Below are 15,957 nucleotides of genomic sequence, written 5' to 3' on the forward strand. Positions count from 1 at the left end.
CAACATCACTGAAACCTGGAAGCTGATTGGACAAAAAGCTGGATTATGGGAACAAAACCACCAGAGAGACCTGCAGGAGGAATGATTACGTTGGTTCAGGTTCCAGCTGCAGCATCTTCAGCATCTTCAGACCAGGGTTCTGCCGGTGGATTTCTATGGTGTGTGATGGTTCTTCTGTCATGTGTCTTAATGTCCTCGTCTCTGCAGATCCAGCAGGCTGCAGAACGTCCAGAGAGAAACTTTGTGGACACTCGTCAGCTGAAGGTAATCCCAGAATCCGGATGAGTTCTTTCTGTCATGGATGGTTTGGGTTTAACCAGCAACTCTGATTGTTATGTGAACCTGGATGCAGGTGTGTGCTACCTGCTTTGATCTGTCCGTCAGCCTGCTGCGGGTTCTGGAAATGACCGTCACACTAGTGCCAGAGATCTTTCTGGACTGGTCGCGTCCGTCTGCTGAGCTGCTGCTGCGACGACTTGCTCAGGTGAGTCAGTCTCAGAGGTTGCATTAGACTTTTTCCTTGTCTGTCATTTTGACTGACAGGTTAAAAAAAATCCTAACATAATCAATAAATTAAATTTTTTATGTGATGATGATGATAATTTTATGTTCAATAGCGTTTAATTTTCATTAATTTTTAATGAATATTCTAAGAAATTCATACACACACGTGCACACACATACACACACACACACACATAATACGCTCAATTGCTGTGAATTGAAATCTGTCAAAATGACAGATGGTCTTCAGATCTTTCCATCATCGTTTTAATAAACTGGTTGATGACAGAAGATATTCGGTTAACACAACCCCTGGTCCGTCTGTAGACCTGAACTTGAGTGACCACGAACCTCATGGTTTTATTATTTCCCGACAAATTGAAGTTGTCATGTTACATAGAAACTGACTTTGTGACTCTGTAACTTGGTAACTTGGTGACTTGATAAGCTTGTGGTTTAGTGACTTGTAACTCGGTGACTTTGAGACTTAGTAACTTGGTCCCCTTGGTGAGAAGTTGGCTTGGTAATTTGGTGACTTGGTAATTTGGATACTTGAGAACTTAGTAACTCAGTAACTCTGAGACTTAGTAGCTTTATTACTTGGTAACAAATTGACTAACTTGATGAGTCGATAACTCTGAGTCAGAAACTCGTGGCTCTTTGACCTGGTAACATGGAGACTTGTTATCTTGGAGTAACTTGGTAATTTTGTGACTTAGTTACTCAGTGACTTGGTAACTTGGTAACTTTGACTTAGTAACTTAGTGGCTTGGTAAGTTGGTGACTTAGTAACTTGGTGACTCTGTGACTGTAACTGTGTAACTTGACTTGATGATATGGTGGACTAGTGACTTGGTAACTGTGGCATGGTGACTAAGGAACCTGGTGATTTGGTGACATTGTATGCAAGTGACATGGTGACTTGATCATATTTGGCATGGTAACTTGAAGACTTGGTATATTGGTTACACCCTCACGTTGGGGTTCAGTGATTTAGTAACTCTTAACTTGGTGACTTGTTAACATGGTATGTTTGTACATTAATAACATGGTAACTTGATGATTTACAGAATCAGTAACTTGGTGACTTAGTTATTCGTAACTTAAAGAATTGGTGACTTTATTTCTTGAAAACAGAACCTGACCTAATGGCTTGGTACCTTAGTAACTTCACTCCCATCATTATTTATTTTATTGTTAATGACTGAAAACAAGTTTTATTGTGAAACACAACATGCTGAACAGGAGTGTTATTAATAATAATAATAAATAATAATGATAATAATAATAATAATAATAATAATAATAAAACTTCACAGTGTCATCCAGTCATCATTCTGAGCTTGTTTCAGGTTCATGAACAGTTTTCTTTGCAGCTGTTGAACCAGGTGCTGAACAGAGTGACGGCAGAGAAGAACCTGTTTGATCGAGTGGTCAACCTGAGACTGCCAGGTATGCACCCCCTCCCCATAAGATCAGTCTACATCCCAGCTACTTCACTGAGAGCATAAAAATTTGAGAAAACTGTTAGTACTGACCACTTACTTTAGTTATTTTAGGAAAAAGTATACAAGTTTTAAAGTCTTGTAATATTCTCCAATATTATAATAACACTCTATTCTATGGTTAAAATTTTAAGTTTCCAAGTATTTCAGTGAGGGCCCGATAAAGGGTTATGGTTCCTCATGTGTGCTGCAGGTCTGGAGAGTGTGGACCACTACCCCATCCTGGTGGCTGTTACTGGAATCCTGGTCCGGATCCTGGTGGATGGAGACAGACCAGGGTAGGACTAGTTTTGTCAGTCCAGGACTTCTGTTTGATTGTTGGAGCTATGAGTGATGAGCATCTGACACAGCATTAATGCATGATGAGAAACAGTTGATCAATCAGCTGATCAGGTCCGGTGTCTCTCAGTAGTTTGATGTTTAAACCCATTTCAGTATTTTGTCTTTTTTACTTACTTAAACACTGGATGAACAGAGATACGGATGGGTATTAGAACCAGATCTTGTCTCAACAGAACCCGACTTGAGAACCAGTCAGTGATCCGATCAGTTCTGTTTCATCCCAGAACCAGATCAGAGCAGAGTGGTCTAGTCTCAGTCTTTAGCTCCCCCCTCAGCTTCACCTCATGTTACATTCACTGACCCTCAGCTGTGGGAAGGCTGAACTCGTTTTAGTTGCAATAAAATGTGTTTTAATTATTTAGTAGCTTGTCTCAGGCCTGAAGGTATGCATGAAGATGTTCTACCAGAACTCTGTTTCACGTTGGGCTTTAAACTTTGGCTTGGAAAATGTTGAAGTGATTGCTGATAACAAAAAAAGACAGAGAGAGAGATCATCATCTAGTTAATCAGAGCTCAGAGCACTGACGTCATGGTTTAATCTGGACAAAGATGAGTCACTCTGAGGCTGACACAGGTCCAAACACATTATCTCCCGGCACCTCTCTGGTCCAATTACAGAATGAAGGTATGCAGAGGGGGTGGGGGACGTTCTGGTCGCTCTGGCCGCTGGTTAAGTGGCTAATCAGGTCTGAGTTCCACACAATAGAGGTGGAACTAGAGTGGTTGTCTGGCCACGTCATAAGTATCACTACACCAGTTTGAAGTTGATTTTGAAGTAGCGTCCTAATTATTAATCCTTTAAAAATATTGACATTCGGTTGCACATTTCTAGAAGAGATTTTGTCCCTGTGCAGATACAACAACTAATGTTATGTAGGACTATAACCTGATGTTAGTATGAAGCTGCATAGCAGAGCTAATCTAGTTATATGGTAGCACCAGATTAGGTTTAAGATAATGTGGGGAAACCATGTCATTGTTTTTCAATGAGTAAATTTAGGGATTACACATTAACTCACTTTTTTTATGAAAAAATCCCAACTGAACTACAACTATAAAGATGCTCAAAGTGTCCCTTAGTATCTATCTTACTTAGTGCTGAGCTAGTGCTACATGATCCAGTTTGAAACGAAACGGAAACGTGGAGTGCTACTTGGGTGTGTAGAATATCTTTCCTCTGGTGCTCTTCAGTTCGAGGATTCCGGTTGTACTATAAAGAGATGGCTGAGGCACTAAAGTGGATGAGAAATAAAAAGCCTTTATTAAATCATGGCTAATCTAATTAAAAAATACATGCCGATTAAAAATTATACATGCCTACGCATTTCAGCCAACAAGTCTTTTATCAGAGCAAGTGGCAAAATGTTTGTCAATCAAATCATTATCCATTTATCCAGAGAAAATCAGCAGCAGCTGCTCGGTGTGGGCAGGTGGAGGGTCTCATGTTATAATTGACCTGCCAGTGATAAATGGAGTTAGACAATCTATAGAAATAGGTTAACATAGCATAATACACCCATATCTGAAAGAAATATACATATATAATCATGCTTAAGTCTAAATAGATATTGTTATTTATTCCTTACAGGAACCACAAAGTAGTAAATTAGATCACAAGACCATTATCCAAAAATAAACCATTATAAAAAAGGAGAAAAATCCAGTTCCCCATTCAAACCTGGGTATTGTGTAGCTTTTAATGTGTAGATCCAGAATGACTCTCTGTAGGAGTCTTTTCAGCCTGTCTCCGCCTCTAATGAAATTTTCTATATGCTCTATACCTGTAATCTTTAATGACTCGAAATTGCCATGATTAGGATATTGTCGGTTCCTCATTCTTGTTGTGTATTTATGTTCCTTACTTTTAACTTGCACTTTGCTTTTCCAATATAGAAACGACCACAGGGACATTCTAATCTATGACCTACATATGAAGTATTACAATTGATAAATGATTTTATGTCATATTTACGACCAGATGACCCATCAGTAAAGTAATTGACATTAATCATACTGCTACAATCACAGTGTCTGCACTTATGGTTACCTTTTCCGATAGAAAGCCAGGTTTTCTGTTGTAAGGGGGCCAGGTGACTTTTAACTAATTTACTATTTAAGGTTGGGGCTTTCCTAAAGCTAATCATCGGAGAGTCCGGAAGAGCTTGCCTGAGGACACTATTGCTTTTCAGTATGTCCCAATTTCTTTTAACGTTTTGTTTACTTTGATGTGCTTCGTTACTGTATTGTGTTACAAAGCATACTTGGTTAGAATTCGGCTGATCTTTCTGTTTTGGGCCCAGTAGCTGTTCTCTAGGGAGACATTTAGCTTTATCTAATGCTTTGCATATAGTTTGTTGTTTATAACCTCTCTTTATGAATCTCTGGCTCATGTCTTGTGCATTGCTATTAAAGTCTTCTTCTGTATCGCTAATACGTTTAAGCCTCTGAAATTGGCCAAATGGGATGTTTTCTATTAGCCAGGGAGGATGGAAGCTGTCGGCTCTAAGGATTGCATTGCGATCTGTCGGTTTCCTAAAGATAGAAGTATTTAGATCTCCACTGATGTCTTTAAAGATTTTAAGATCTAAGAAATTAATTTCAGATGAAGAGAACTCTGAGCTGAGCTTTAGATTCTTATTTATATTGTTTAAATATGAATGAAATTGGAGCAGTTCTTCTCTTGAACCAGACCGAAGTAGGATGATATCATCTATATACATACCCCACCATACTAATGTTTTTCTGATAGGTACTGAGGTCAGAATATACAAATTTTTCATCCCATGCTCCCACGAACAGATTGGAATAGTTAGGTGCAAAACACACACCCATTGCTGTACCTTTCTTTTGTTTGAAAAATTGATTCTGGAACAGAAACACATTGTTATTTAGAGTCATTTACCATTTACCATTTATTTAGAGTCCAGGTGAAGGATGAAATCTGAGGGAGGCATCTGTTCAGGGTGTCTCTTTTCCAAATAGTACGATAATGCCTCTAATCCTCTTGGTGATCAATATTGGTGCTTAAACATCCGAAGATCCAATATTTTTTATATCTTTAATTTTATTCAAGACATAGGTACTATCTTGAATAAAGGATGGTAGTTCTGCGACAAAGGGCTTGATGTAAAAGTGAACACATTGAGATGCTGGTTCTGTAATCGATTCATTGCCACTAATGATCGGTCTTCCAGGTGGATTCTTTAAGTTCTTATGCACTTTAGGTAGGATGTAGAATGAGGGAATTCTTGAGCAATTACAGATAAGGAAGTCATGTTCTTTTTGTGAAATCCATTAATTATTTTTAGCATGTCCAAGCATCTCTAAGTTCAGCTTTCATTTCTTCTATTGGATTACATGATAAGGATTCATAGTAGTCACCATTCTTTGATCTCTGCCCCAAACCACTGCTGCTCCTGCTTTATCCGCTCTTTTAATAATATTTTCGTTAGTTGACAGCCATCTCTGTTTCTTCTTTTGTCAGGTTTTTATCCATCTTTCTTTTTGATGCAAAAAGTTGGTCTACTTCGTATGTCACTTTCTTATAGAAGGTATGATTACATAGATTGGGTGTGAAAGTGGTGTTAGGCCTGAATGTTGTTCTTAGATGAGTTCTTGGCTGGGATTAGTATGGTACCAAACTTTCAGCCGAAGATTTTGATGGAATTTAAACAAATCGATTTTTGTTTGAAATTCACTGGCTGTGGTCTTAAAGGCAAAAGTAGGGCCTTTAGAGAGGACGGAAATATGGCTGAGTGAAAGGGAAGAGTCGGAAATGTTGATTACTTGTTCTTCGTGTTCTTGCTTCTGCTCCTGGTGTGTAGATTATGGCCTGGAACTCTTCGATGTCCTACCTCTGCCTCTTCTAGTCTTCTGCTTTGTTGTCCTTGTAGTCTGTTGTTTCTTTTTGATCTGATGCCTAAAAAATTGGATGTGGAAGCTTCTTCTTTCTCAGAGTGATCCTCATCACTACAAACATTTTTCCACTTCTCTGACGAAAGCTTTGTTGGCTGAAACTCGTAGGCATGTCTAATTTTTAATCGCATGTATTTTATAATTAGATTAGCGATGATTTAAAAAAGGCTTTTTATTTCTCATCCACGTGGGCGCCTCAGTCGTCTCTTTATAGTATGATCCAGTTTGACCCTTTAAAAACTGCAACAGAAATGGTCCGCCTGTGCATACTCTGTTGTTTTTGTGCAGTGGTGTCATTTCTTAGTTTCCTCAAGTGCATCATATTTCTATGATCCGTAAACCTTAAGCTAAATGATTATGAAAGTCAATGGGTAATAATAACTTATAAAATTGTGCCATAAATATAAAAAATACACAAAAATGCATTTCTAAATGTACAAAAAATAAAGAAAATTATTCTTTACACTATACAGGTTATTGGAACAGTTTGTCTCTTAGTTTTTGAGATACACTCCCCCCATGTATAAAAGTCTAGCTCCACCCCTGGTTTTGACATGTTCTAAATCAAGGAGAGCCTCTGTCCACATCAACCAACAAACAGGTTCTACAAGCTGGAAGAAAAACTGGGTCAGCATTCAGATATCTGCTGTGACATACTGACAGTCCACAGTAGGACATTCCACTGAGCTAATAGAGAGAATTTAGTTATTGGACCTTAGACGCTCCGTCATGAACTGAGGAAAACCACCACCGGACAGGAAATAGAACCCAAATGAGAATAAAGTTCTGCTCACTGAGAAAGCATCCGTTGTCTTACTGGACCTTCACATCACACAGAGATGGAGCCGGGTCAGTCTGTAGTTCTGGTCTTATGTACCACTTTTTTTTAGTTTTATGTGTCTTGTAGTATTAATGTTTTTTTGTGTTTTTGTTGTAGTTTTTTTTTTCTTTGAAAAGGAGTGTGTGATGTGGTGAATGTCAGAGAGCAGCAGACCACAGTTAATTTCCTGATGTTTTTTTGGTTATGTGGATGTTTAACGTGTATAATGATACAAGCATCGTGTAGCAGTAACAAAACAGGTTATAGAAAATAACCTGATGTCTTTATGTTTAGCTTCTGATTGGTACCAAATTCCCCAAACAAAACCTGATCTTTTTCTGCATGATGGTTCTTCACAGTTCTGATGTTCCGATCCTTTTTACTCTGTGTACTTTTTAAACTCACCATGGTACAACTGATTACACACACACTGACTCAATATCAGATATCGTCTGATCACATGCTGCTGTGTGTGCAGCAGCGTTTATCAGAGCGAAACTCTGGGTCAGAACTCAGCGTGCAAACCTGGGAAGTCCTGCAGGGAAACAGAGAGAGTGTTTGAAGTTTAGCTGATTAACATCCTTCATTAACCAACACGGATCAGAACGTCCTTCATTAACCAACACGGATCAGAACAAAGCTGAGCTGTAATGAGCTGCATGTTGACATGAAAGTAGAACTTTCAGCTCTGGTTGTCTCCGTTTGCTCATCACCAGGACACATTTCTGCTTCTCAGGTCTGACACACACACACCCATGTTCCAGTGTGTGTGATAGATGGATTGTTTCTATGTGACTGAGTTGAGGTGTTTCCTAAAGCACAAGTTTAAGCCTTCGTCATCATCATCGTTATTGTTTTTATCATTTTCCTCCTCATGGTCATCATCATGATTATCATAATTATTATTATCATTTTCATTGACATCATCATCATTATCATCTTGATCATCATCTTCTTCATCTTTACGGTCATCTTCATAATCGTCATCATTATATCATCATTGTCATCATCATCATTTTCATCTTGATTATTGTTGTCATCATCTTTGTTGTCCATAATCATCATTATTGTCGTCGTCTTCATCTTTTTCAGTGCAGCCATCATCATCATCACCAAACTCCTGACTGAATGTGAACTGTCCACCTGTCCATGTCCTGCAGAGGAAATGACCTTCATCTGTCCTGGTCACCTGACATTAACCCAGTTTATCAATGATGGAGGAAATCTGCTGCTTTTCTTAACATGCTCATCTTTCTGTTTCATTGGACTAGAACCAAACTTCCAGCATCATCTCTTTGTCCAATCAGATTGGTAGTTCATCACTTCCATCCAACCATCCTCAGCCCATGATTGCTTCTCTTCAGCTTCCTGCTTTTCGTCTGGTTTACGTTTATTTCCTGCAGTTTGTTCACAAACATAGACTTCCTGTTTCTGTCTGTATATTTTATTCTTTCCTTTTCCCGGTTCTATTTTTAGTCAGATTTTAGTTTGTTTCCCTTCTCCAGCCTTCCCATTGTTTGACATCACCCCATAACAACCTGCAATGAGTCCGTTTCTGGGTCAGATCCAGCTCATCAGGACAGGAAATGATTAAATGAGATGAAAATGTTTGATGGAACTTATGATGGTTGAAGATTTTTCATCAGGTTCTGAAATCAGAACTGATGTTTGAGTCCATTGAAAACAGGAACATAACGACATGTCTGCAGCTTATGTTACCATGGTGATCCAGGTGATCAGACATTAATCTTTGTTTCTGGGTCAGAACGAGTTTCATTTCTCTTTTCCTAATGCTGGCGGATGATTGGTGGGATCGTTGATGATGTATACTCTTTATCTTCCTCCTCCTCTTCATCACCCTGATGTCTGATCTGATTTATCTTCATCACTCTGCCATCCTCATCCCTTCTTCTCACAGCCTTCATCCCAGATTTCTTTTCATGCTTATATTCAGTGTGGCCTTCCCATCCTCGCTGTCCATACTGGAACTAGTAACAGCCCCCCCCCCCCACTTCCCGTGTGGAAATCAATGGTGCTAATTATTGTCCATTAGCTCTGGCTGACAGACATGAGAAGCATCTCTCAGCCTTCCACAGATTAGATTCAGACCGAGGATAATGAGCTTATGAGAGGCCAACGCTGGGGGACGTTGGATTTTTCCACCACAGAGCTGCTGAAGCTTTAATGGCTCCATCTGATCGCTGCTTCACTGCCCATCAGCTCAGAGGATTGTGTTTCTGAATGATTCTTCTTTCAGTCATTTTGGACTTTATATCCTGACTGGTACAGAACCTCTGGTTCAAGGGCGTAGGCTGGATTTTGCATTGGTGGGGACATAAGTATCCCACAGACGTCCTTGGTATATTAGTGTTTAAATGGATTTATGATAGATATTTATCTGTAACATTATGTCATTTAGAGGACATAGAAAACCTGAACGAGGGAAAGTTTATATTCAGGGAATGACTTCATTTTTTGCCGACAAAGTACAGAATGATCTTTATGTTTGTACACGATCATCCTAATAGCTATAATTGATAAAGATCGTTATAATGTATTGCAGTTGCAAAAAATATGTGACATTAGAGGGAACGATATTTATTTTTTTTAATTAAAAACATGTTAAAATGATGGTCCCTATTTTTTCAGCAATCTGTATCAAACAAAAATATCCTTTTTTAGTCACATTTCATGTGACTAAAATTAAACTATGATTAAAACTGAATTATTTATGCAGATAAAGTCAGATCTGAGTACTAAAACTCACCTGCCTCAGCATCTCCTCCTCGCTGGCAGCTTTGATTCTGTCACATGACAAAACAACACGTTGATTAATGATAAGAAAACTTTGTTCTTTTTCTTTTTTGCTTAATAAATGTTATTTCTATCATTAATGACTTAATAGCAGCTGACAAAATAATTTCTTTCTAGTTTAAACTTTTATGTTGACTTGTTTTAAAATAACTCCTGATGTCTTCCTGTAGTGCCACTCTCTACGACTAGCTAACGCTAACTCATTCAACAGGGTTGAAAGAGTTAGCACTAGCTAGTGAGAGTCGTGGTGGGGACAGCTAATCGTGTTGTCAAGAAACAAGAGAGCGGATCCAATCGGATCATTTTAAATGACTTATAATGTGGCAGTGATGTGCGATACCACTCATTTTCTTTCCAATCCGATACCAAGTAAAATACGAGCCAGTATCGGTGATACCGAAACTTTGTACAGAAACTTTTGGAAAATCATTTTTAAAGCAGCTACACTGAGGGGAAAAGAAGTGGTAGTTACATTTTTATAGAATACTTTGTGAATGAAATTGAAATTACCAGTAAAATGAATAAATATATAAATGCCACGATATCTGCATATGTTTGTTAACACTTACATATTTAAATATTTAAACTTCAGTCTAAAGAAATGAGAGGGACTGATCATGTTATTGTTTTTCTAACCTATTAAATATTTTTCATCTGTATTTTTATTTTTTAAACACCCTACAATGGCTGTTTTACTGAATATTTAATGATAGCAGCATCCTTACCCACTGAATCTAGGTCTGTTGAATTAATGTGAGCTGATCTCAGGGAGACATATCACTCCAAACTGAACTCATACAGATATTTATCACAGCATTTTATTATTAAATAACCATATTTAATACTGTACATAATAAAACAGGATGCAATAGTCTTTAGAACGAGGGAAACTCCTGTTATTTGAACATCAACAAAAAAACCTGAAACCTAGCAGACAGATGAAAATCGCTTATCCAAAATTTAGCAGCAGTGGTCCACAGCTCCACATTTCCTCCCTCTGAATAGTGGTTAGTACCTGCCTGCAGCATCAAAGGGCTCCAAGAGTGACGTGTCTCACCCTTGCAGCATCTGTCCCTCTCCTCCTCTTCCTCAACATAATTTAATTATATTCTGTTATGGTCGACATTCAGATGTTTAAGGTGGTTTGTGGTGTTGCTACAACACCTCCATGTCCTCTTACACATCATACATCACCATTGCTGTTCAGCTCCACCCGTGATGCTACGGCCTGAGTGAGTGAGATGCGCTGCTGAGCCACCCCACTGGGCCATTTCACATATAACTATGGCAGGCGGAAGAAAAAGTAGTTCCAGCCAAGTGGGTATAATTTAGAGAAGATCCTGATATTATAGTTACTTTCCACTTATTCCAGTTAATGGTAGGCTCCATTTCTACCCCAAATCAATAAAATGTCCATATCGAAACATGATATCAATTCAAGAACCTTAAACATTGGTATCGGTAGTATGAATATTTTGGTATCAGTCCACACATCACTATAAGGCGGTACTTCTAGCCATCGTTTGAGGGAGATGGAGAGAAGATTGATCTCTCAGCTGTTGGTTCTGCAGAACATGTTGTTCCTGCCCAATTCTACTTCCAGACTGTGATTTCTACAGAACCTCTCATTACTGAATGATGGGTTCTGATCAGAGATCATGCGGGGCCTGTCATGACGACCATTATGGAATATATCACTGACAAACCTGCTGAGTCACTGGTTGATTCCTGCCTTTTTAAGGCAGCGGTGCAAAATGTGCAAACACTCCAGTTCACTCTGTTTACACCTGAGCTCTAAATTGTTTACTCAGAGTTTGAACAATAAACAGTAAATGTTTTACAGCTGAAACAGTTCTTCAAAAAACTCCATTAACCTTGTTTAAAAAAAATCCTCAGTACTAATTTTTTGCTTTGTTGTGTTTTGTTTAAGGCTCAAATATATTCTGATCACAGACAGTACAACTGGTTGGTGTTAAACACTGAAACATGCTAATGCGCTAACATGCTGCATTTTGTTTACTGCAGGATTTTTTGTTTGAAGAAACCTGAGAAAACAACCTGGAGCAAAACAAGAGCAAGAACAAAAATGTCTAAAGTTATAAATTAAATTATCATTTTAAACAAGTTAAACAATATAATTTTAATTTATTTTTTCAACAAAAGCAGCTTATGTTTATTATTTTGGACAAATAGTGAATAAATTCAGTTGAACTGTCTCCAGAGCCGCCATGTTAGTGCCAGCACTTAGTTTTGTTTCCATCTGTCCATCAGAACAGCTTTACCCTGTCAGCTGTTAGTGTGAACTAATATTTATTATATATTAACTCATTTGAAATATATATTTTATATGAATGAAAACACAGACGTTCATTTTGAAATTAGTGACGGCTGGTTCACACTCAACTTCTGTTAATTTAGTCTTTTTTTGTGCTGAGATCAGAAAAACTCCAATTAGAGGATTTATTAGGATTTCAGTTGTAATAAAATCTATAATCTGACATTAGAGACGGGAGATAATAGATGTTAGTAGCTGCTGGACGTCAGGTAGAAACTATCTACTGTTCTTAAACACTGTTTAGATCAGTTATATTATAATAAAGTTGATTTATTCCCATAATGAGACGTATATCTGAGATAAATCTGTTGTCTTCATGTGAATCACTCCAGTTCCACCTGCTGGTCAGAACCTTCAGAACTCCATCCAGAACCAGCGCACACAGCTGCTTTAACTGGGCTGCAGCTCCATCTCAGTGCAGCTAACATGCCTGTCACCATGACAACTGAGCCTTGTGTTTGCATTATTCATGTGAGTTTCTGCATTAGATACACACCCAGCTTTATTTCCATGTTTTTGCTCTTTTGGACTTCAGAGGTTGTTTGTTTCCTCCGGTTGTTCTGATGGGACTAAAGCATGGCATCCTGTCAGCTCCGTCAGTCATGTGACCCTGTGAGGTGGAGACACCTGTGCAGGTGTGAACCTGCAGCTCAGCAGCATATTTAAAGGCAGTTTTTTTTTTTTTTTTTTTTTAATAAATATTGAGAAGCTCAGAGACAAACATGTTGCTTCCAGACAGATACTGTTTGGCTCTGGTTCTGTTCTGGAGTCTCAGAACCTTGGTGCTTTCTGGTGAACCGGCCCATGTTCTTGAAGAAGCCCGTTTTTCTGCCTCCTGTCTGAAATGACACCCAAAATAGATGAAGTATATCTTCACTACTATAAGGGCTGTATGAATAATCTTGGTCTCGAAAGGAAAGCTGAGACCTGTGTCCGAATCAAGATAAGTGTTACTGTGTCAGTAACCATGGTGAATTCACTTGGAACACAGTAGAAAATGGGAATGGCTATCTCCTCCTAAAAGAAAACCACTTTCAGTAAAAGCCAGAGGATAGAGGAGGACATCTAGGAATTAGTAAAGTAAGGTATGATAAGGAACTGAAAATTAGCAGAAGCTCTGAAGTGAACAGTGCTGCTCTCACGGTTTGTTGCATTCCCATAAAACTGCTTTGGGTTTGAACTGTGTTTGGTTTGGATACCAATGCTTGGTAGAGTCTTGTAGCTGAGTTTTTCCTCGTTAGTTTAATATGGTACATATCAGGATTGCTGCTTCCTAGCGTGAACAGCCAAGCAGTTTACATGCCTGGAACTCAGCCAGAAGAAGCCTTCTGGATGAGAGGAGGAGCATCTTCAAGAGACAGGAAGTCCAGTTGCCTTAAATTTAAATTTTAGGATGACTGAGAATTTACACAAACTATTCCTGTGAATCCAGCCTTTGCCCGCTGCTAACTTCAGGGTTCATGAAGAAGAACTGCTATTCCAGTTGAGTACTAACAGATGTTCTCATTATGTTTACTTGAACGGTAGAACTCAAAAACACATTTCTATCTTCATCACCTCCTCTGTATCATCATCATCATCTGGTTCTGGATTGACTCAGAAGAGACAGCCAGACATGAACTGTGTCATCATCATCCCCAGTCTGTTTCCCCAGGTTTTGTGGACTTTTTTAAATTGATAAATCTGGTCTGTAATCTCATCTGTGTTCCATCGTATTGATTTCATGAAGCATTCTGGGAAATTTGCTGCGTCTGTTTGTTCTGCAGTGATGATTGTATCATTAATCTTCAGGTGGAGACATCAAGTCTCAGTCAAATGAGCTGTGTGTCTGTAGATATTTTAATAAAACATGATCAATATGTAAGGATCAGTAAAGAGTTTCATTCTCATTTCAAGTCATTTTTCATCCCTTCATTTTTACTTTTTTCTCCTTTTTGAGTCGCGTTCAGCTTCATCAGCAACACACGATTATATTTATTTATTTATTAAAAGTCATATTAGATTAGATTTCTTCTAATGATCTAACCTGCTTTGTCTTTTTTCTGTGTATATATTCCCATTATCTTTATTATTCTATTACCTACGGCAAGGAAGAGGCTATGTTTTCGGCAACGGGTGTGTTTCTGTCTGTTAGCAACATAACTCAAAAGGTTATGGACAGATTTTGATGAAATTTTCAGGAAATCTCTGAAATGGAATAATGAACAATTGGTTAGATTTTTGGGGTGATCTGGATCACCGCCTGGATCCAGGAATTTTATTTACATTAGAACCGCCAACAGTCCAACACCCCCCTGAAACATTTTCACACCCTGCCAACGCAGCATAAAAATGGTAAAGGTGATGTTTACAGAGGCAATTTTTCACTTTAAAACTTAGTTTCATTCATTATTTATTTTTCATTTATCATTTGGTAGTAGACAGAGCTTCAATAAATCATTAATATTTTTTAATTGTATATATATTTCTATCAATTGTTTGAGGGGGATAAAACCACAATACTTTATTGTATTGCATGTTGTGTGTGTGAAGAACACACACCGGGTCATTCTGGCATCCAGTAGAGGACCCTGCATTCAGTGCAGCCATGTCCAAAACGTTATAAACACCACAACAGGCCATCTTCTAGTTGCAGCTCGAGATGAAAACCGCCTCAGCATCTTGACAAGGATGTCTGCTCCTAACTTGGTCCTACTGTAAGAGGAGCTGATCATTTCTCCTCCATCTGGATCTTCCTTGTTCATTTGATGGAGCAAAGCCAAAGCTAATCCTACATTCATTCTTCTGCTTCTGTTCATTGTTTTAAAATTGTTTTATCAGCTGTGTCTTACTGTCTGTCTCTTTGTGGGCAACATAACTCAAAATGTTATGGAAGGATTTTCATTAAATTTTCAGGAAATGTCTTAAAGGAAATAAAGGTTAGTTTTTAGGTGAAGTGATTACATTTTGGTGGTGATCCAGATCACCGTCTGGATCCAGTATTTTTTTTAAGGATTTTTTACTACTGGAATGTCTGGATAACTTTGTCATTCAGCTTCTAACTCATCAGATAATGAATCACTGGCAAAAAAAAAAAAGAAATTACAAGATGATATCATGGTAGATGTTATAATTCGACATTGTATGGCTCGGATCATATTGATATTCTGGACCTGGTTATCCTAAAGATTCAAAGTATCTGAGGTACTGGGTGGGCTGTTGGGCCTTTTGGGGTTTTTCTCAGGTGAGTGACCCTATGGCTTGGCGGAGGTCTGTGGTCTCTGAATGCTTCTAGTTTTTTTTTTTTTTTTTTTTTTTTTATTTATTTATTTATTTATTTAAGAGATTCAGTTTTGAAAGTGATTTGTTTATTTGTAAAAATCCCACAACTTTTTCACTTGTCTTTAAACTCGACCCAGTTTGACTCTTCTGGATAAATTTTCCTCCACACAATATTTCCTTTTCACCTTTATTTGACTACACATCCCAGCATGCACCACATTACCCAGAAGTCTTCTGAGTGACGCTTGTGTCTTGACAACAATGCAGACTGTGATCCAGAATATTTCAGATTTCTTCTCTGTTTTTAGTTTAGTGATGAACGTGGTTTTATCTGTGCATCCATGCTCATGTGGGGGGCAGCTTTCCCTCTTCATGCTCTTCTGTCAGCTGGAAACGAGGCTGGAAAAACAGGTCAGAGCCAAGAAAAAGCTCTGAGGAAAGAAGGGAGGAGGAAGAGGAAG

The 15,957-nt window shown here is 38.3% G+C and overlaps 1 protein-coding gene across 2 annotated transcripts in view; it reads left to right on the forward strand.

Annotated features, from left to right (window-relative positions):
- LOC121636447 (E3 ubiquitin-protein ligase RNF123) overlaps positions 1 to 15,957 on the forward strand; it is a 96,378-nt gene that overhangs the window by 41,337 nt on the left and 39,084 nt on the right. For both annotated transcript variants that reach the window (XM_041979963.1, XM_041979962.1), the window contains exons 33-36: positions 208 to 264; positions 353 to 484; positions 1,881 to 1,956; positions 2,203 to 2,287. In XM_041979963.1, the coding sequence (XP_041835897.1) occupies positions 208 to 264; positions 353 to 484; positions 1,881 to 1,956; positions 2,203 to 2,287 (350 nt within the window). The remainder of the gene's footprint in view (positions 1 to 207; positions 265 to 352; positions 485 to 1,880; positions 1,957 to 2,202; positions 2,288 to 15,957) is intronic.

Source organism: Melanotaenia boesemani, chromosome 3 (assembly GCF_017639745.1).
Source record: "Melanotaenia boesemani isolate fMelBoe1 chromosome 3, fMelBoe1.pri, whole genome shotgun sequence".
NCBI lineage: Eukaryota > Metazoa > Chordata > Actinopteri > Atheriniformes > Melanotaeniidae > Melanotaenia > Melanotaenia boesemani.